This window comes from Ambystoma mexicanum, chromosome 2q (assembly GCF_040938575.1).
Source record: "Ambystoma mexicanum isolate Mex_15411 chromosome 2q, UKY_AmexF1_1, whole genome shotgun sequence".
NCBI lineage: Eukaryota > Metazoa > Chordata > Amphibia > Caudata > Ambystomatidae > Ambystoma > Ambystoma mexicanum.
The window spans coordinates 201,203,349-201,225,375 of record NC_090924.1 but is presented as its reverse complement, the minus strand read 5'-3'; the positions used below and the strand labels follow the sequence as shown (position 1 = coordinate 201,225,375).

Here is a 22,027-nt window from a genome sequence, read left to right as displayed (position 1 = left end):
TTCGGAATGATTGAATTGATTAAAGACAAATATTCAAGACAGAAAGCAAACAAATCTTTGTGGACATTAAGTTTTATAACCCATTGGGTTAAATTGACAGGCCAATAGGTGGTATTAAACAGTACTTTGGAAGTCACTTATTGTTAAAATCATACATTTCTGGCCTTTTTAAGAATGACCAGGAAAACCTGTGTTAAGAGACACATAGCCCAGGTGCTGCAGATGAAGCATTAAACCTTTTTAGTATGTGTAAAGGATATTACATATGATTCATCTCTACTAAGTCGTAAAAAATGCACTTATTTGTAAGTTTTATTACTTTTAGCACCTTAAAAAGGGACAGTATGTCCTGTAATACACTGTGCTCAAGTGAAATCACTTGGACTGAATTCCGTTTTGTTCATTTACAGTTTCAGAAGAAAAATAAAGCACATTTCAATCTACTATTGAATCGTTCATTCAAATAGTGGAAGTCTTGTCCAAATTGAAGATTGGGTTGCAGAATGGAAGAGTATTACATTTATTTTAAAATGTTGTGTAACACATTGCCCAGACGTGTACGTACAGCACCTGAAATACATGCGTTTAGTCATTTTTGCAAGCCTGCTTGGGACTATGTAACGTCTCCCTTTAGGCGTACAATTTTTGGTGCATTTTACATCCATTTTGGCCTTTTCTGGGCTGTGCTCACTGCTCTTTCTCCCTGCCGTCCCCAGCTCCATCCCGGAGCTGCCTCCCCACTACCTGCCCAGAGCTGCGTTATTGGCAGCTTGACGTGGCCACATCACCAAAAGTGCTCCATTTGAGAAGGTCCCTCAGGGCAGCCTTGCCCTAGCCAGGCCCAAGATGCTACATCAACACGAATGTAAGAGACGACCGCTATTTGCATAGCCCTGCTATATAGTGACTCGTGCTTGTTTCAAGTTGCCCAATTTCATTTCCCTTGTAATGCTCCTCATTTTGAGACCTTTCACCCCAATTTACAATCCTTTTCCCAGCGAGTATCCTTGTTAAGCAGTTATGCTTAAGCAGCCATTCCTTGTGACTAAGTTATCATTTGTTGAACACAGCCCATCTCTTATACTATACCACACTCTTAGTATAAGCACTGCACCACTCCCCGTTACTTGAATTATAACCATAGTTGCACCCCAGAGCACATACTGAAATGGTCTACAATCCTAACTCTAGTAATTGTTGTGTAGTTAGCTGCATCTCGAGCATGGTAACACCCTGATTCATGGAATTATTTGCGCGTAAAACGCACATTTGCGTGCCCTTCTACCCGAAAATCCCCATGCCTTCGGGCAGAAAGGCACGCAAATGTGCGTTTTACGCGCAAATAATTCCATGCATCAGGCTGTAAATGTTTTGAATCTTGCTGCATTTCAGATACAGCAAATATTTTGAATTTATTTGCAGTGTAGGTGCAACACTTTTTTTTAATCTAGTTGCATCAAACTGTAGCTTATGTTTTTAAACCAAGGTGATATCAGAATACTACAATTGTCTTTGAATTCAGCGTCACTCCTGTAATTACAGCACCCAATCTACCTACAACACTCCCACACACTCCTCTCTGAAGTCATCCCCTACCTCTGCGCCTGCTTTTCACCTGCCACCCCCTTTTCAGGCCCGAGTAGACAAACAGAGCCCCTAGGTGTGTCCCCTTCCCTTCAGAACACGGAGCCGCTAGGCATGGTGGAGGTTGCTGTCTAAGGTTAGGGGGGCACTATGGTGTGCCAGAAATCAGACCACTGCCCCTCCCTGCGCCCCTCCCCTCCTCCCTCCCACTCCTCTGGAAGGCCCTCTCCCCCTCTTCTCCCCTTCCAACTCCTCAGGCCCAAGCAGCATGCACACCCTTCAGTTACATCCCCCCCTAACCTTCCCAGCACATCCAAGCTTTCCCTCAGACACCCTCCACACACTTCCCTTGCCTAAGCGCTGCTCGAGCCGCTCTGGCTTACACCCCCACTCGGTAGTCCCTCCAACTCTCACACATACACCATTGGCTCCCGCACACCCTTCAAAACACAGGAGCCACAACCACCATAGGCCAACATCTCACCAGTCCTCCTCTCTTCTCCCACCCAGATCCCATTCCGCTCCTCTCTCCTATACAATCACGTCCTCCCCTGCTTCTCTGAACGCAATCCAACTGTACCCCCTGCCGAGCATCAAGTCCCTTCCCACACCCCTCCTCCTCTCCTCCCATCTACCGCTACCTCCTCTACATCTACTCCTTTCCCACACCCCCACAAGCTACTCTAGCCTGCTCCTCCTTCCCAAATCAGATAGACTTTCACCCCCACTCCTCCTGACCCCCTCCCAAGGACCTTTCCCTCTCATTCCTAGACCACTCCAAACATCCCCTCCCAAGCAAACACCCCCCTAACCTATCACCTTTTCGTACTCTTGAACACACACACAGACACACACACACACACACACTTATCAACGCCAGATCTGTCGCTAAAAAACACAAACACATCGTATTTGACTTCATCTCCTTTGAAAGTTCAGGTATCCTCCATCACTGACACGGGTTCTCCGACGACTTCCAACCAATCGTGCATAAGGTTTTCCCTACCGGATACTCCCTGATTGTGCACAACAGAACCAACAGAGCAGGGGGGTAGCCATCCTAGACAACCTAAACCTCTCAATTTTATACTCTGAGAAACAACCCTGCAACGCTAACTGCAAATCTTTGCTAGTAAAATTCTAAATCTATCTTTCCCTCAGCCACATATTCCTACTCCTCTACAGACATTCGGGCTAGAATATAAACTTTGCAGACAACCCCAGTGACTTGTTAGCAGCCCTCCTGATCTCTCACCTTACTATGGGATCTCAACATCTGGTTTGATGCCACTACCACACCCATGATCCGTCCACTCATCGACCACATGGAAGCCCTCAACATGACCCAACTGATATCAGGCCCCACCAACATATCGGGGCACACCAATGCAATATTCAGCTCAACCAATTTGATTTCCACACCCACTCCCATATTAAAAATATCCTACCATTCCTCTCCTTTACGCACAAAACACTAGCCATCATGTTCCTCATGTCCAGGATAGACTACGCCAACAGTTTATATATCGGAATGCCGCATTATCTACTGAAGAAACTGCGACGTATACTGAACACAGCAGCCAGACTCCTCCTCCTCCAACTATCACAAAGAGACCACATCACTCCTGCGCTGAAGATGCTACACTGGCTGCGAGTCAAAAAACAAAATCACATTCAAATCAATGTACATAACACACACAGCAATTCACGGCCAAGGAGCAGAATTCCAACAAAAGAAAATCACCATTTACTAGCCGACCAGAACACTCTGATCCAGCAATGACATCTGCCTGGAAGCAAAACAGTGCACACGGCAAAAACTTGGTAAATCAACATTCTCTTGCCTAGCGGCAAAAACGTGGAACTCCCTCCCAAGAGAAATACGAAACATGAGAGATCATCTAAAATTCAGAAAACTCCAAAAAAGCTGCTATTCAACTCAGAACCAGATGAAAACGAATGAGCAACACCCACACCCCTCAGAATGAACACACACGTCACATGACGGAGGAGTAAAACCTACCACAACAAGTGCAGGTAGGTGGAGGGACGTCAGAGTGGGAGGGAGACCCAGGTCCCCATTGAGGACCTTAAGAGAGTCTAAAGAGGGAGATGGGAGTGTCTTAGATTGAATCACAGACAGAGGGGATAAGATTTGAAGGAGAAAGAGGGGCTACCAAACAGAAAAACCATGGGGACCAGATAGATCAAGGACAGAGGGAAGAGGTCCCGGCCCCTCTACACCTCTTTTAAGGGGCTGAGGCATGGGTTGGCAGGTGCACACCAGTATAGGCCAAAGGGCCAAACCGATGCAGAAATAAATTATCCAGAACACACAGTGGAGGATGGGTGAGGGGACGAGGCATCGCCTCTGCAGCCAACCCACAACCCTACACAGAATAAAGGAGAGGGACCCTCCATCCCCCTAGAGCACCACAATACGTGACAATAGCAGGGACGGGTATCACATCTGGCCATAGCATAGGCAGTATAATGGAGCGCCACCACTAACCAAACCCACTAAAAATCTCTTCCCCTCTGTGCTCACACCTCTCAAATTCTAAAAACATAACCATACCTATACTGCACAACAAACTGCACACACTTCACTACACTGTGTTAAGGAGAATTCTCTGTTTAGGATGAATTTGCTAACCTAGTGAGTCCCCCAGCAGCTTTGCTGGATTTTTGGGGTTTATTTTTTTCTCCTGCCAAGAGTGAGACTCTTTTACCCTCACTCTTGGGCCTGATTTGAGTGTGTTTCTTTGACTCTAGATGTGTTTAATGGGCTATGGGGTCTTTTACTCCATAGGGCTTCATGTGTTTTTGTGATGTGTGTTACACAGCACCCTCAGTGCAGTAACACAGGGGTGTCATAGTGACCCCCCAATATAGACTCCATACCCTGGGACTGACTACTGTCTCCCAGGGCATGTAAAGTCACCATTGACTTTACTAGTCTCAAATTCTGAACAGAACCAGTACAAACCATCATATTGTGGACGTACTGGCCGGGGCAATTCGATTGCCCCGGGGTCTGTTAGTCGAGGGGGCACGTCTCCGTCCCCCCTGATCGAGTTTTGGCTGGTGGCAGTGGATACTACTTTTTATATTCGACCGCAAATATATCTCTATGGGATTTCCCATTGTTCGAGGCTACGAACTTTAATTATTTAATTCCTATAGCCTCGAACATACCGCTGGTTTATTTAATATTAATTCTCCGGTTGGTATTTTTTGCCAGAACTCGGTTCTAAAATGGCGTTTGTGTTCGCTTCTGTGACTCCAACCCAAGTTGAGCCCTTTGTGGGGTACTTAGGAGGGGTGGAGGGGGATTTAGGCACCCTGGACTGAGTTGCCTAGGCAACTCAAGTCGCACTCCGTCCTGATTGGCCCAAGTGTTGAGCCGGCAGGCTCACCACATAGCATGTTTGAGTGACAGATAGGCTGAGTGAATGGGGGTTTTCTGCATAAAAGCAGGGCTTTGGGGACTGAAACTTGAGAAGTCACCACAGGACCTAAGAATCCAATGAGGGAGAAGCTGAGCCGACCTGCTACGACGGCACCAAAGGTGGAGCCCTGCTGAACCGTCTCACCACTTTTCCCAACGACAGAGGAGATCTCTTTTCGGACCTAACTAAAACCTTTCTGAACTCCCTGCAAGACTTTTTAAGCCTGTTGTCATTGTGTGATCTTAGGTGCATTTGTGCCCTGCTCTCTCCAAGAGTGGGCCCGGCCTATGCACTTTGGCTCACAAGTAACTTTTGACTTTCCTACCTTGCTTAAGAGTTACTAAGTATCAGTGTGGTGTATTTTCCTACATTCTGCCTTTTCCCCTCCCTTTTTCGTTAACTTATTGGAGTGCCATCTATAGTTAAGCGCTCACCTCTGTCTGGAAATAAGTGGTGTTAACCAAGACTTGTTTGATAAGGAATAAGGGATGTATATAGATTAATAGTAACTGTGTTTGAAGTGATTTACAATAATAGTGCTGGAGTGTGTCAACAAGTGTGTCTTTAAATAAATAATTATATACCTTGATACCAAAGCTCTGGTCAGTGTTTGCTTGTGCTATTGTGTCTGAGTGCCTATTGTGTATACTTTACATACTGCCTAATTCTTCTTGAGGGAAGTCTGACTGCTCAGCCACAGCTACCAGGTAAATCTGGGTGGTACAGACTGCTACCAAGTGGGTTTACTGCCAACACCCGTAGTCCTAAATCTTTTGCAGTGGTCCCCAAGGGAACTGCACAGGTTTCTGCCTAACACACTGCAGCAACAAAAACGCACACACAGCCTCGCACAAAAGCACACAACAGCTACGGACTGAAAAAAAGAAAAATCACACCCACGCTCAGCGAACGGTGTAAACCGAACTGAAGCTGCCAACAGCACATCACAGCTCTCTATTGCCTTTTCCCGCTAAAACCTGCTGTGTTACACTACCCCCCTTTGCTTTTCAGATCTGCCAGAGCACCAGGGGACCACTCCAGTGGTGATAGTGTGCGGTATAAATATCCTTTAATCCAACCTCCTTCTCCAAGGAGGCCTACCGTTGATCAGTCTTTTTCGACCGACCGCTCTCTAATGCCCTCATCCCCTCTCCTCCCTTCTTAATCCACTTCTCACAGACTAGGACCTATCCCCAAGTGGTGCACACCCTCCCTCAAAACCCTTAACCACTGCCTGGAGCGCAAATGATAGGTCAATCCATCCCCCCAGAACAGAGCCACTTATGCCAGGCAGATCAGGGCCTACAGGCCAGAAGAACAAGTTACTCGCTTACCTGGTAACGTTCTTTCGATGGGATGGTCCGATGACGTATTCCATATCTATGACAGTAATCACCACAGCTGTGCTGCTTCGGAAAATCTTTCGGCGTCTGCGTCGATACGCCGTCCTCGAGGACCTCCTCCGACGGCCGACGTCACCAGATGTTATAAGTAGGACGCACGACACCCATAGCCTAAGTTGTAGTTTTTTCCCCAGAACATGTGGCACCAATCTTCTGCCAGTATGATCACAGAAAGCCTTGTGGAAACGTAAGCTGCAATCGCATAAGAAATTCTGTAGCGGGGAAGGCAGGGAGGGAGCGATATGGAATACGTCGTCGGACCATCCCATCAAAAGAACGTTACCAGGTAAAAGAGTAACTTGTTCTTCGAGGGAATTGGGTCCTCCGACGTATTCCATATCTATGACAGACTCCCAAAGCAGTACCAACGCAAGGAGGTGGGAAAAGAATTTAGAATATAGAAATTTAGAGTGCCCAATCAAATTGCAGAGTAAAGGACCGCCTTGCCAAAGGCCAGATCCTGCCCATGGATGGAATCTAGGCAGTAGTGACGTACAAAAGTATGGACCGAAGCCCAAGAGGCTGCTTCACAGATGTTACGAATAGGAACACCCCTCTGCAGGGCAGTAGAGGCAGCCATACCCCTAGTAGAATGGGCCCGTAAGCCTACCGGAGGGTCCTTACCCGCCAAGCGGTAACATTCAGAAATTGCCAAGATAATCCATCTAGACAAAGTCTGCTTAGTAACAGCTTGTCCCAAACGCCTTCCAGCGTAACCAATAAAGAGCTGATCGTCCACCCTGTCCTGGGACATGCGTGAAATGTAGAAACTTAAAGCTAGGATCTAACCTATGGAGCCTCACCTCGTCCTTACCAGGATGCGGAGGAGGAAAACATGCCAGAAGAACAACCTTCTGGCTTGAATGAAATCTTCGGAAGAAAGGAAGGACGAACTCGAAGGACAACCCTGTCCTTATGAAATACAGTGAAGGGTGGCTTAAATGAAAGTGCCTGTAACTCACTCACTCTGCGAGCGGAAGTGACTGCAACTAAAAATACAGATTTAAGGGTTAACAGTCTCAAAGGACAAGAATGTAAGGGCTCAAACGGAGCACCCATTAGAAACTTGAGAACAAGGTTCAAATCCCAACCGGGCACCTGGAAAGGTGACTGAGGGAACACATTAGTGAGCCCTTTCAAAAACTGAGAAATTAAAGGAATTTTAAAATAAGAACACTCCTCAGACGAGCACTTAAATATGGACAGCGCCGCCAGGTAACCTTTAATGGTACCCACTTGCAAGCCCCTGTGGGCTAAAGTTAGCAAAAAAGACAGAACTACTACAGGAATGTCACAAGAAAAAGGATCCACATTCTGAACCCTGCACCAGTCGCAGAACTTTCTCCAACAGCAATGGTACAGGGACTTTGTTGCCAGCCGTCTGGCCGAAAGCAACACCTCCATCACGTCTTCAGGGAGGTCCCAATCCTTATACCTCAACCTTTCAGAAGCCAAGCGTGAAGGTTGAGGGATCTGACCTCTGGATGGAGAACCTGACCCCCCCTCCCTTGAGATCAGATTGTCTCGGTAGGGAAGACGACGTGGAGGGCAGATGGACAAGTCGAGAAGGTCCGGGTACCACGTCCTCCTGGCCCATGCCGGAGCAATGAGGATCATCCGGGAACCGAACCTCCGTAACCTCTGCAGCACTTGCGGGATGACGGGGACTGGAGGAAACGCGTACAGCAGTGGGAATGACCACTCCACCACAAACGTGTCTCCTAAGGCTCCTCTTGGAGGAAATTCCCGCGAGCAGAACCTTTTGCACTTCCGGTTGACACTGGAGGCGAAGAGATCCACTTGAGGGGTCCCCCAAAGGGCGAAGATCTCCAGGAGAATCTCCTGAGCCAACTCCCACTCGTGAGAGATCGCGCTCTGCCTGCTCAGAGCGTCCGCCGTCTTGTTTTCGTCTCCGGCCAGATGAACTGCTGAGATCGAAATTCCCTGCTGGATGGCCCAGAACCAGAGCTGCATCGCCTCCATGCACAGAGGAAGTGACCCTGCCCCCCCCCCGTTTGTTGAGGTAGTGCATGGCCACTGTGTTGTCTGTCAGAATCAGGACATTCATTCCTCGCACAGACGGCAGAAAAGCCTACAGGGCAAGCCTGACGGCCCTCAGCCCCAACAGATTGATATTGAGTCTGGACTCCGACGGAGACCAACGACCGCTGACTGTCAACTCGTTGGCATGAGCTCCCCATCCCGTGAGGCATGCGTCCGTCACGATCGTCACCTCCGGCCAGGGTAGCCAAAATGGAGCCCCCCTCCTCAGATTGCCTTCGACGGCCCACCACAGGAGATCCTGGGCGACCGAGAGCGGCACCTAAACGGGGTCCGACATCCTGCCGGAGGACTGTGACCACTGCATCTTGAGAGCCCATTGCAGAGATCTCATCCGGAACCTGGCCTCTGGCACCAGAAGAATGCAGGATGCCATGAGGCCGAGCAACCTCAAGAACTCGAACGCTGGGAGACTCTGGGCATGTTGAAACTTGTGCACCATCTGCTGAATGTGGTGGGCCCTCACCTGGGGAGGCAAACGCTGCCCCAGGGATGTGTCGAGCACCGCTCCGATGTACTGGAGCCGCTGTGTTGGTGTCAAGTGGGACTTCTTTAAGTTGAGGGAGAAGCCCATCTTGTGAAGGGAGTGGCAGGTGACGGACAGATGATCCAGGACTTGCTCGGGAGAGCGCGCCCTGATCAACCAATCGTCCAGGTAGGGGTAGACGTGAATCCCCCCTTTCCTGAGATACGCTGCCACCACCACCATGAGCTTGGTGATAACCCTCTGGGCGGAAGTCAATCCGAACGGCAGGACCCGAAACTGAAAGTGTGAGTCGCCAACCGCAAACCTCAGGTACTTCTTGTGCTTGGGATGGATCGACACATGAAAATAAGCGTCCTTGAGGTCGAGAGACACCAACCAGTCCTGAAGTTGAAGGGCCTGGAGGACTTGAGAAAGAGTAACCATCTCGAACTTGTCCTTCCTGAGGAGCTTCTTCAAACCGCGCAAGTCCATGATAGGTCTCAATCATCCGTCTTTCTTCTGAATCAAAAAATAAGGGGAATACCAACCCTTGTTCCTCTCTGCTACAGGCACCAGTTCTATAGTGCCTTTCTCCAGCAGGGATTGAATTTCCTGCACAAGGAGTGGATCCGGACTCTTCAAAGAGAGGTTCCCTGGTGGATTGTCGTGAGGCCTCTGCCAGAAAGGAAGACAGTAGCTGTGGGCTATGATCTCCAGAACCCACACATCTGAAGTAATGGCACCCCGTTCTACAAGATGCTGCGCCAGCCTTCCCCCAACTGGAGAAGCATGGGCCTCATGACTGAGCTGAAGCGGCTGCGGCGTTGCCTGAGGGCAAAGAGGCAACTGCCCGAGCGGCCTTGGCACCTCGAGTACCTTGTTTTCCACCTCTGGCACTCCTATGGTGGCCCCTTTGACTAGCAGCTCCTCTCGCTTTACCGAAGTATGAGTAATAACGAAAGGAACCTCCCCTCCATTGCTGTCCCGTAGGATGAAAAGGCAGAGGTTGGCGAACTGCAGCACCCAACGACTTTGCTGTAGCTTTGGAGGTCTGCAACCTCTCAAGGCTCTCGTCAGCCTTGCTGCCAAAAAGATATTCACCATCAAAGGGCATGTTGAGGAGCCGGGCTTGCACATCAGGAGAAAACCCCAACTTCCGCAACCACGCAAACCTGCGTATAACGGTGCTCGCCGCCATGGACCGGCTGACGCAATCTGCCATGTCCAGACCCGACTGAACGGACTCACATGGCATCCTTGCCATCCTGAATAATAGCAAGAAAACTATCCCGTTCGTCCCCTTCGGGAATATGTTCAGCTGCTAAGGAAATACAGTTCCACAGAGTGTGCACGAAACGTGACAAGGCACAAACAGAGTTGGCCGCCTGAAGAGCCATACCCCCTGAAGAAAACACTTTCTTCGCCCAGCCATCAAAACGCTTGTCGTCCCTATCAGGAGGGATGGTAGGATACGACACCTGCTTTGCTGGGGCCGTAGCCGCCTGCACCACCAAACTCTCCGGAGTGGGGTGCGTGGTCAAGTAGCAGGGGTCACTACTGGCTGGGCGGTATTTTCGCAGCAAAGACTTGCCCACTGCCGGGAGACTCTCCGGAGCAGTCCAAGCCGCTGCCACCCTTCTTTACAGAGCCATATGGAATGGCAGTACCGGGTCAGTTCGTGGATCTTGTTCGAGGATATCCGTCAGGTCATCCTGCAGAAAATCCACTGGTGGTGCAGACCAGCCCAAGTACTCGGTGACCCTCGACATAAGGCGCCGGTACGAGGACTCGGCATGAGTGCCAGGCTCAGGCCTACAGAACTCCACCTCCGGAGAGGTGTCTAGACCGCTGGCGTCGTGCAGTGACTGACGCAGGTCCTCAATCTGGCTATGACCAGAGATAATCTCGTCTGAAACCGTATCAGGGACCAACCCATCTTCAGAACCCTCATCCACCTCAGAAATACAATCCATAGGCTGGAATGTGGGCACAGAATAAGGGACAAAGAAATGTTTTGCCTTGCCCAGAGCCTTTCTAGGGGGTTCCACCGTGCCACGGGGTACCTCCAACAAAACAGCCTCGAAAGGCGTCGACTGAATCGGCGTTGACGTTCGAGCGCGGCGCCGGCAGCATTGACGGCTTTGACACAGGCCTCGAGGGCGGAGCCCTGAGCGTGTCTCTCAACAGCCTAGGCGTCGAGGACGTCGACGACTTCCTCGGAGGCGGAGCCTCGAGAGAGTCCATCGATGACCTCGGCGCCGCAGACACCGAGGTCTTCTTTGAAGACTTCACAGGTTCACGCGGTCTCGAGGGCGTCGAGGACCGGGACCTGGAACGGGCATGACTAGAACGATACCCCTTGTCCGAGCGGGACCTCTCCCGCGATTCGTGCCAACCATCCGAGCCCGAAGGCGTACGAGCAGTGTCTCTAGTACGGTCACGGCCGACCCCTCTCGGAGGCGCGGACGGACCGGAGCCCTGCGATTCAAGAATCGCCAACATTTTCTTACTGAAGGAAGCCCATTCCTCCGGAGAAGAACGCTTGGGGGATAAGCAACCTGCCGACGGGCAGAGTCCTCGGACGAGGACGGGGAAGGCGACCGATGACGGCGCTTCCGTGAGTGCCTCGAAGAGGCGGAGGAGTGGCGGGACCCACTCCGGGACCGAGACCCCTACACTTATGGCAACGATGCAGAGTCGCCCGTCGAAAGCCCAGTGGACCTCGACTTCCGGGGTTTGGACACCTTACCGATTGTCAGCTTCTTCTTACGCTCCCGCAGGGCCTTGGACGTAAGCGATGGGCAGTCGACACAATCATCCGTGTCGTGGGCCTCCCCGAGGCACCAGAGGCAGGCGTTGTGCAAGTCCGTCACCGACATCTTGGACCCGCAGTCCCCACACTTCTTGAAGCCCGAACGCAGGGTGGAAGAAGAGGAAGACATCCCGATAAACTTCTCAAACGAACAGGTTCGAAGAACCAAAACAACAGAAACTCAAAAGAGTCAAGGCGCGCCGAGATCTCTGAAGCGAATACGTTTGCGGAAAAAACGGAACTGAGGCTACGGGTGTCGTGCGTCCTACTTATAACATCTGGTGACGTCGGCCGTCGGAGGAGGTCCTCGAGGACGGCGTATCGACGTCATCGACGCAGGACGCAGACGGCGAAAGATTTTCCTAAGCAGCACAGCTGTGGTGATTACTGTCATAGATATGGAATACGTCAGAGGACCCAATCCCCTCGAAATTAAGAAAGCCAAAAGATCCTTCTATGGAAACTGAATCGCCAACGGCCACAACTCCAACAGTGAACTCCACAGGATCATCGCAGAATTCAAGGCCCCACTCTGCTCCGACTCCCACCCCACTTCCCAAGCACTCTGCAATACCACATCAGATAACTTACAATGTCGCCATCAAAAGAAACAACACCATCAGCATCAAATTAGCAACGTTTACCCTTTTCTCGTCGTCTCCTATCTGTGCACTCCCTCCCTTGCCCCGCACGCCCCCTCCTTTCTCTGCCATTTTCTATCCAGAATTCCTGAAGCTAGTATCCAGTAGCGCCCTTTGGGATCCCCTGGAGACCCCTGCCCGCCTCCTAAAGAACATACTCTCCTCAACCTGTGCAGGCACGCCAGCGTCACAAGATCAATAATTAACCACTCACTGACATCTTGCATCTTCCCAGCAGCTTTCAATGCCCCTCACATCAAACCCTTACTCAATAAACCCTCCCTTGACCCCATCCTTTCATCCAACTACCAACCAATCTCAAACAATCACTTAATTGCCAAACACCTAGATCGCACAGCATACTCCCAGGTCTGCCTCTTCACAGAATCCAATGGCCTACTTGACCCTGCCCAGTCCGTATTCAGACCCCTCCAAAGAACAAACATCCCACGTCTCCATCTGGGATGACATGAAAAGAACAGCAGACTCAAAAGCCTGTGCTGCACTTATCCTCCTTGACCATTTCAGCAGCCTTTGACTAGACTGAACTCTAGCCATCAGGGACGCTGCCCTAAAATGGATCTCCTCTTTGTTCGCCAACCGTTCATAAATCATCCTACTCCCACCATTCTCCTCTCCCACAGGGTCCCTCAGGGGGCCTCCATCTCCCTACTCTTGAACCTAAGCCTGTTGCCTGCGCTCTTCTGCTCACCTGACTTAACCTGAAACAACTACGCCAATGACACAGATCAGTTTCAAATTTCCAAAACCCCGGCTTTCCCCCATCCTGACCTCGCCTCCTGCCTTACAGAAATTGTCCATTGGATGACGGCTAACCACCTCTTCCTTAATCCTGGTATAACCGAAATACTGATTTGCAACCTCAGAGAGTCACAGCAATTTTGGCGCTCATCCTCTCCCGACTAGGCTATGCCAATTCCCTCTATCTGGGCGCCCCTGCCTCTCAGCTCTGAAAGCTTCAACAGATCCAAAACGCTGCAGTTAGGCTCCTTCTTGCCCTCTCCCCCAGAGAACCCCTGCCCTCAGGGTGCCGCATTGGCTTCCCATCAGCCGACGGGCGACTTTCAAGGCCATAAGCATTTCCCATTGTGCCCTGCACAAGACAGGCCCTGAATTCCTCCAACACAAATGTACATGCTACCAACCCAACAGAAACGTTAGATCTGGCACTGCACTCCTTGTGACCCCCCCCGCTTTGAATTCCACTACAATAGGAGGATCCTCTTTCTCTGTCTAAACTCCCACACTATGGTACTCCCTCCCACTCAACATCTGCCACATAGAGAAGCACCTCTCCTTCAGGAAGGCCCTCAAAACCTTTCTCGTCCCTCCTGCAACCTGACAAACCCATCCCCCTTCACGCTTACCCCATGACACCCAAGCCGTCACACTATTTGCCTCCCAGGAAATATCCTAAGCAAGGTAAAGTATAATCTCAGAGCTGACCGGATGTACAGACTACATGGCCGCATCGAAAACAAAAAACCAACTCAGACTCAGGGGCACGTATTACACACCACTGTTGAATTCTAGCCACAGGCACGGCCACTCACCTGCACGCATTCGCCTCCATATACCAGTCTAAGACACAACGTAAAACTCTGCCATCAGAATGCAGCAAAGTCCCACGACACAACTTCAGTCTAGCTGGACACATAACGAGTCTCCTGCACTTTTGCACTCTGCTGACCACCTCACACCACACATCCACATGCCTGATCGACATGGGTAGCTAAATGGGGTCCAGCCATCCCACCCAACTTCCTTTTGGCCAAATACAAACACAAATTCTAACCTTTCTGACAATTTCACATGCCCTGAACTTCGTTCCCTCCCCACCCAGATGGAGTTCACCCACAAGTGCTTTGAGGCCATACCAACGGGATAAAGGCGCTTTACAAATGTCAAACTACTACTACTTCATCTTGATTTAAACACTAAGGCAATGTTATATATATAGCCCCATTTGTATTATGTGCTGAATGTGTATGCATGAAGATCCATATTTACAAGTGTAAATGCAAAAACACTGCACGGGTCAAGTCCAATCTTCTATTGCTGGATCTGCTGTATACAAGCTTTGCAGCTCAAAAAGGACCTTAAACATCAACAGTCCAAAGAAGAAAGAACCTTCCAGCTAGATTCATAAACCGCTTTCTAGAACTACAAAAGGAAGAGTTACTTACAATATAAACCCTGCTATTCTTAGCAGGTGGGGTCATCACACTATCATCCACAGGGATATTTTCCAGCTAGGTAAGAAAACCAGTAACATGTATTTGTCTGGGATGCATGATCCAAGGTATACGCACATAGGCAGGCTTCCCTTGGTATCAGACTTCCAAGTTGGAATTCCGATGCATACATCTCCATCCGTTCCGAACATTTGAAGCTTGCTGGAAAGGGAGATTGGATGTAGAATGGCCCTGATGAAGGTTTATGTAAAAAGGCTTGGCAGCTAAATATACAGAAGACACTGGAAAATGCAGCTGCCTTAATCTCACATTGTATCCTTCAAATTTCGAATGGCTGATATGATCTCCAAAAAGAAAAGAATTTAGGGGGTTTTGACAACATGGGTCTGAGGCAGGGTTCTGCTAAACAGACTAACAGTATGGCAGAAAGGGATTTGGAATAGTGTTACTTATTGGCAATTCTCTAGACCCCAACTGAAACCAGTCACTTTATTGCACCACCTGATAAAAGGAAAGGTGGGTGTGGGAGGGACAGTTGATCATTTGCAGGCTCGGGTGAACATTCAGTTCAGGTATGTGCTTAAAAGATAATACAATAAGTGTAATAAAAACAATGAACACATAATAAGTGCACAAGTTGCACACACAAGTGCAGAAGTGCACATAAAGAACAGGTGCAAGACTATCAGATTAGCAGTGGATACAAAAGGAGGTGATGGGTGATTTAAGGGGAGGGGCAGGAGAAGGGTGGTAAAGATGTGTGGGGGTGAGTGTCCCTTGTAAGGCCTTTACAAAGAAGTGCTTCAACTGCATAAAGGAAAAACTGTGCTGTACTGGATATGAGCATTAGAAATTATGGTTATGTGAAAGACTTTCAAGATACGCAGATGCGGTTTAAATACAAGACAAAGATAGCCTTGCTATCGCTGATAGATGTTCTTCAATTATTAAGCTATAAGAAGAAGCTCTATGTATGCACATTCTTACGAGAATGTGGGGATGACCAAATAGAATACAATTGCTGTGCTGCACATTACAGCAGGTGTTATTCACATTTCAACTTTCCATATCATTGGGGTTAAATACAAACACAGGTACTAAACAGTAAATACTATTATACCTGAAAAGACTCTCGCCATCAACGAATAACCTTCAAAGTGTCCTCTGGTTAGAGGGAATAAAAAAACGTTTCAGCTAGGCATTTAAGGTGGAAGGGATTGATGGGGTGGGCTAGTTGGGAGGGGTATGGGTAGTCTACTAAACGAATGCCTAGCTCATCAATTACAATCACATACAAATGCATCAAGAGCTGTATTTCAATTACTGTTGTAGTGATTGTTAAGAAGATGTGACAGTGCATGAAACGTATATCGAGCGGCCTTGCCCTCGACCAGTGTGTCTTTAGGCCGAGAGCTGCTTAAAAGACACTCTGTGGTCGCAAGGCCACTTTATAGATTTTTGACGCACTCCCACATCTTCTTAATAATCACCACATTACTAATTGAAATACAATGCTTGTGCAACCTGCCCCTTCGCCTGTAACAGGAACGGTTCATTTATTAACAAGGCCCTGAGGAAGACCCCATTGGGTTGAAACACATTTGGGCCGATACGGCACAATCCATCACCATACACACTATTTGTTGAGACATTGTGTATATCTTTATTTTCTGGGCGCTGTTTGAGAATGACTAACATTTTGTATGATTATCTTATTACTTTGGAACCTTGGCCTGAGTTCCTGTGTATCACTCTCCTTTGCAGCCACCAACTATCCAGAAAACTAAAATCACGATGGTGAACTCAGACAAAGGGAAGGGCCTCTGTCCTTTTGAATCTTATATCCGAAGACAGCCACATATGCAAACGTCTTTGAAATTGGTTATTTCACAGACACAATTTTCTAATGGATCAATAGTCACTCAAAGTCACACACCTGTTTTTGGATATTCCTGGTAAAACTTAAACACCACAACAGGAGAACTAGATTCATCCTCAACCTAAAAAGAAAAAAAAAGAACACACATTTAGCCATTCATTTTTTACTTACTTTATAAAGCCTGCTAAAAAAAATCTGCAAATTTGTAAAAGCAGATCAGAACTGGTTACATGGCGGCAACACTGTTTCTAATAAATACTCCCAACATTTAAAACACCAGGATTCCAGATTTTTGTGAAAATTGTGGTGTATCACACTATTTAAGTGCAACAGCTGTTTACATACCCTCAAGTACCAGGGATATTTGGACAGTAATTTCAAGCAGCTCGATTAAGAAACAATGAAAACCCCACATGTAATATTCAAAGCAACTATTTTTTTGTTACTGTTAAGATGAATTTCCAAAAGCGGCCCTGGGAGTAGGTTTTTCAGAAGCCACCCTATTATGGTGAACAGGGAGAGTTTAGCCAAACCCAATCGAGGTAAGGTAGCAGAGCAGCAAGACTTGGTCTCAAGAAGGGTGCAAGAGTGGTCTAGGACTTCAATGAGTTCACAAAACAGCAACAATTCTAGTTGGGCAGGTAAGTGTTAGGGAGAATTCTCTGAAAAGGCTAATTTCCCAAGCCTAGTGAGTCCCCCAGCAGCTTTGCTGGATTTTTGGGGTTTATTTATTTCTCCTTCTAAGAGTGAGACTCTTTTCCTTCCACTCTTAGACATGATTTGAGGTGTTCCTTTGACTTTGTATGTGTTTTATGGGCTATGGGGTCCTTTACCCCATAGGGCTTCATGTGTTTTTGGTATATGAGTTACACAGCACCCTCTGTGCCGTAACCCAGGGGTGTCGTAGCGACCCCCAAACATAGACTCCATACCCTGGGACTGACTACTGTCTCCCAGGGGCATGTAAAGTCACCATTGGCTTTACTAGTCTCAAATTGTGAACAGAACCTGTACAAACCATCCTATTGTGGACGTACTGGTCGGGCCAATTCGATTGCCCCGGGGTCTGTTGTTCGAGGGGGCACTGTCCAGTGCCCCCCGACCGAGTTTTGGCTGGTGGCAGTGGATACTACTTTTTATATTCGACCGCAAATATCTTCCTATGGGATTTTCCCATTGTTCGAGGCTACCACTCTTTAAAATAGCCTCGAACATACCGCCGGTTTATTAAATTAATATAAATTCACCGGTTGGTATTTTGTGCCGAAACTTGGTTCCAAAATGGCGTTTGTGTTCGCTTCTGTGACTCCAACCTAAGTCGACCCCTTTGTTCCACTTTTTGGCAGGCTTCTCCAAAGAAGCATCCAAAAGTGGTGCCACTCTGTCTGGGTACCACAGGGGGTGTGGGAGGGGGTTTAGGCACCCTGGACTGAGTTGCCTCGGCAACTCAAGTCGCACTCTTGTGTGATTGGCCCAAGTGGTGAGCCACCCGGCTGACCACTTAACATGTTTGATTGACAGCTAGGCTGAATGAATGGGGGTTTTCTGCATAAAAGCAGGGCTTTGGGGACTGGAACTTCAGAAGTCACCACAGGACCTAAAGAATCAGAGGAGGGAGAAGCCGAGCCGACCTACGACGACGACACCACCGGTGGAGCCCTGCTGAACCGTCTCACCACTTTTCCCGACAGAGGAGATCTCCAGTCTGGAGAGTCTTCTTCCTTTGACTGGTGGGGATAACCAGTTTGCCCATCTTTTCGCCTTCCTGGACCATCTCGTGGCCGCCTTGCCCGTGCTAAGCACCCCGGCAACCGGAATTCCACGGTTTACCACTACTGCGAAGAAAAGGGTGGTACCTTGTAACCGGGAAACTCAGCGGTTGGTTTCTTCCCTGGCAGTGCAACGACCTTCAGCTTTCCTCCACGTCGAGACCTCCTCTTCCTCTGGACTAAACACCGACTTGCAACCGCTGCCAGGAACAACTGCCCCCGCTGGAGCGTTCTTCCCACTTTCAGGTACTGTGTCCCGCCTGGCTTCCCTTGCGACAGATCGATCGGGGTGACAGTAAATCCTCGACTTTCTAACCTGGGTTAGCCTGGGACCTGTTAACTAACTTTTCCTGACTTGATCTCAATCTTTTGTGAACTTTCTACAAAGACTCTTTGGGCATAACACCATTGTGTGATCCTGGACACATTTCGCTTGCTCTCTCTAAGAGTGGGCCTGGCATTTGAACTTCCTTGCTTTCCAGTAGACTTTGCCTATCCTGCCTCACTGTGGTTCTTTGAAAAGTATTGAAATTTGTGTGCTTCATAACTCTGCCCTTTTCCCTCCCTTTTTAATAACTTATTAGAGTGCCATCTTATGCTAAGCGCTCACCTCTGTCTGAAAATAAGTGGTGTTTCTCATTAATACTTGTCAAATAAGTAATTAGGGTTGTATATATATAATAGTGACTATGTGTTGAATTTACTTACCTCTTTGTGCTAGTGTAATTTACAAGTGTGTCTTTAAATAAATAATTATATACTTTTACACCAAAGCTCTGGTCAGTATTTGCTTGTGTTACTGTATCTCTGTACTTATTGTGTATACTCTATATAATGCCTAACTCATCTTGAGAGAAGTCTGACTGCTCAGCCACAGCTACCAGGTAAATCTGGGTGGTACAGGCTGCTAGCAGTTGGGTTTACTGCCAACCACCTGTAGTCCTAAATCTTTTGCAGTGGTCCCTAAGGGAACTGCACAGGTTTCTGCCTAACAGTAAGTATATAATTATACAATTGTTTATTACATCTTTAAAATACACACTAATCAAGTAAACCTTTTAGTCAAATATTGTCACACAAACCCTTATAAAACAGATCTATACATTCACTATTAGGAGAAATAGAATAGCATCCGATTCAATGGCAAGTGAGAAACAGGTATTCAGATGCATTAGAAATCGAAAGTACACTTCAGGATAATCAGAACAGCTTCCCTAGCTCTTATACAGTCCAACCCTAAAATTGTTTAGGACCTTGCGCATAAAGGTCACCAGGTTCCAAAGTAAATACTTCACGTGTAGGTTTATGAAGAGACTATCAATGGCAGTGGTTATGATTAATAAGAGTAAAAAAGTTAGATAAAGTTCAGGAAAGTAAACTCACTTCATCCCAGAGGATAGTCCTAGGAAGGGATTAGGCCTCAACAAACCAAATTCTGTAAAAAAAGGGATTTAGGGACAGGACTTCATGAACTTGTAACCCTATGGAGAACAGGGGAGAGCGGGGCAGAGGGGCAGAAACGGGTAGGTTAATCTATCCCACCCCACCCACAGCAACTCGGATTTCTTCTGGGTTTGGTTCTGACATGAAGACGATTTTTGTCGGTCATGGTGCTTAGGAATCGGTTCCAGACAGCTTCCAGTAGAACACCAAAACGAGGAAAGATGAAGACTTCTGTAGGTTAGACCTCCCAGGACCCCTTCAGGATTTAATGGCCAGGCGGTGACAAGCAATCTTCAATGGACGAACAAAGGAGCAGTCTCAGCATAGATTCCGTTCATACAAGAAGACTGAAAATGCAAGCGCATGCATCTTGTTGCCCACGTTGAAAATCCTCCAAGTTCCAAGAATGCACTTGGAACGTCAAGGCCTGCAGCGAGGAAGCCCATGAGAGAACCAGCCAGTCCACCGGTTGGTCCAGGGACACTTCCAAATGCTAAGGCACAAACCCTCGAGCAGGGGTTGAGACTGGCTGTTCCCATCAGTCCAGGGGTTGTAGCACTGACAAGGGTCTTCTTCAGGTAGAGCAGTAGCACTGCAGTCGATGCTGGTCAGCTTCAGGGGTCGTCCCCGGTCGTCAGTGGGCTGCATTTCTTCGAAGGTCTTTGCTACGTGATGATTTCTCAAATATCTACAAGCGCTCTCCTTTTATCCATGATTTGGGCTTGGTGTATGCCCAAACCCACCAATGGTAAGTATATGAACCATTCAAACAGGCAGTGGTTATCCAATCATAGATAGCCACTGGCCATGACATCTCCCCAACAACATACATTCAGGTACCAGGGATGTGGATTGGGACTGGACAGTCCAGGCCACTCCTCTGGCCACGCAGACACCAACACACACACACACACACAAACAACCGCCCCTTAGCCTGCGAAAGCCACAGCTTTCCCCGTGAAAGGGTATTCAATATAAGGCATTTCCAGACCTAAGAAGGCCAAAGAATAATATGGCCAAAGAACTAGCAAAAAACCTCATGGCAAGGCCATCTAAGGCACCTTTGGCACCCATTAGTGGTAAATGTAAACGTGCTTGAGTAAATGTTATTAAAAACTGTAAAAATATCACTGCAGCCACCAGCTTGTCTCAGGCATATTGTAAAAGTAACCACAAAGCCATTACATAAAATGATAAGGTTACTGCACATCACTATACAGTGAAGTGTGCAACTGTAACAATACAAGAAATTCACACAGAGAGACAAAGTCTTTCAGTACTGATAGTCCTAGGGACTGGTCAGTTTTCACATAAGAACGAGCAAAGGCAAGGGAAGCAGCAGGCTTTACTGACCTCCAAAAAGACAGGACAGGGCTCAAGACAAACAAAAGGAAAGGCTGTCCCATAGAAGTCTATGGGAGGTAAGCAGCAACAAAAGTATTTCCTATCATCCATCTAGGTGGTGTTCCTTTTGATTAGGTTGTTAATTGAGACCGGAACGGACAGACCCAGCTGTCATAGTTGTGATCCAAAGAATAGCGTGCACCAGCGAACTCTGGACTTCACCGACGAAAACCTACAGTGGGAGAAGTTGTCCTCAACAGCCCTGACATATCTGGGGTTGTTCATTTTGTTTCGGATATGGGGGGCTGGGTTGCTTATTTTCTTGGTTGCTGCCACTTGTCGCCAGGATGCAGTGCAAGTTTCACAGCATAAGGCTACACAAGATCAAGACACCAAGCAAAGTCCCCACTTCGGATGGTCGAAGCCTGCTAAAGGCCTACAACCCCTCAGAATCCCCCAGGGCGACAACCTAGTAACTCGGAAATGATTAGGCTCAGCAGAGATTTGCCTTTAGTGGATGGCTTGGCCAATGGTAGTGCAGGAAGCAGTCTTCCAGTGTCCTTTTGTGGTATTGCTTTGGATCCTTGGCTTCAATGCTCAACTGAAGAAAGGCTCCAGAACCTCTCCAAATATATACAAAATCCTGGTACCCCCCTAACGCACCTATCAGGAGCCCTATTTAAAGTTTTGGCTGTTCCTCAATCAAGGATAGCCATTCAGGTTGAATAATGACCTCGCATTTGTTCCAGGATATGTATTGAGACTGTCAAAAGCCCATTGTCCAGGATGAACCAGTTCCCAGCACACAAAAGGCTACTTCCAAGATTCTGGCCAGAGCCACGGAAGAGGATCCCCATATATGGCCACATCCAACCCCTGCCAGGGAGGAAGACTGGCCAAAAGGGCAGTGAAGCACAAAGAAACGGCTTAAAAAAACACAGCCAGCCATTTTGAGCA

The 22,027-nt window shown here is 48.1% G+C and overlaps 1 protein-coding gene across 1 annotated transcript in view; it reads right to left on the bottom strand.

The window, feature by feature from the left end:
• Positions 1 to 22,027, bottom strand: part of PDXDC1 (pyridoxal dependent decarboxylase domain containing 1) — a 1,210,974-nt gene that overhangs the window by 499,987 nt on the left and 688,960 nt on the right. The window contains exon 14 of the mRNA XM_069647127.1: positions 16,572 to 16,635. Coding sequence (XP_069503228.1) covers positions 16,572 to 16,635 — 64 coding nt within the window. The remainder of the gene's footprint in view (positions 1 to 16,571; positions 16,636 to 22,027) is intronic.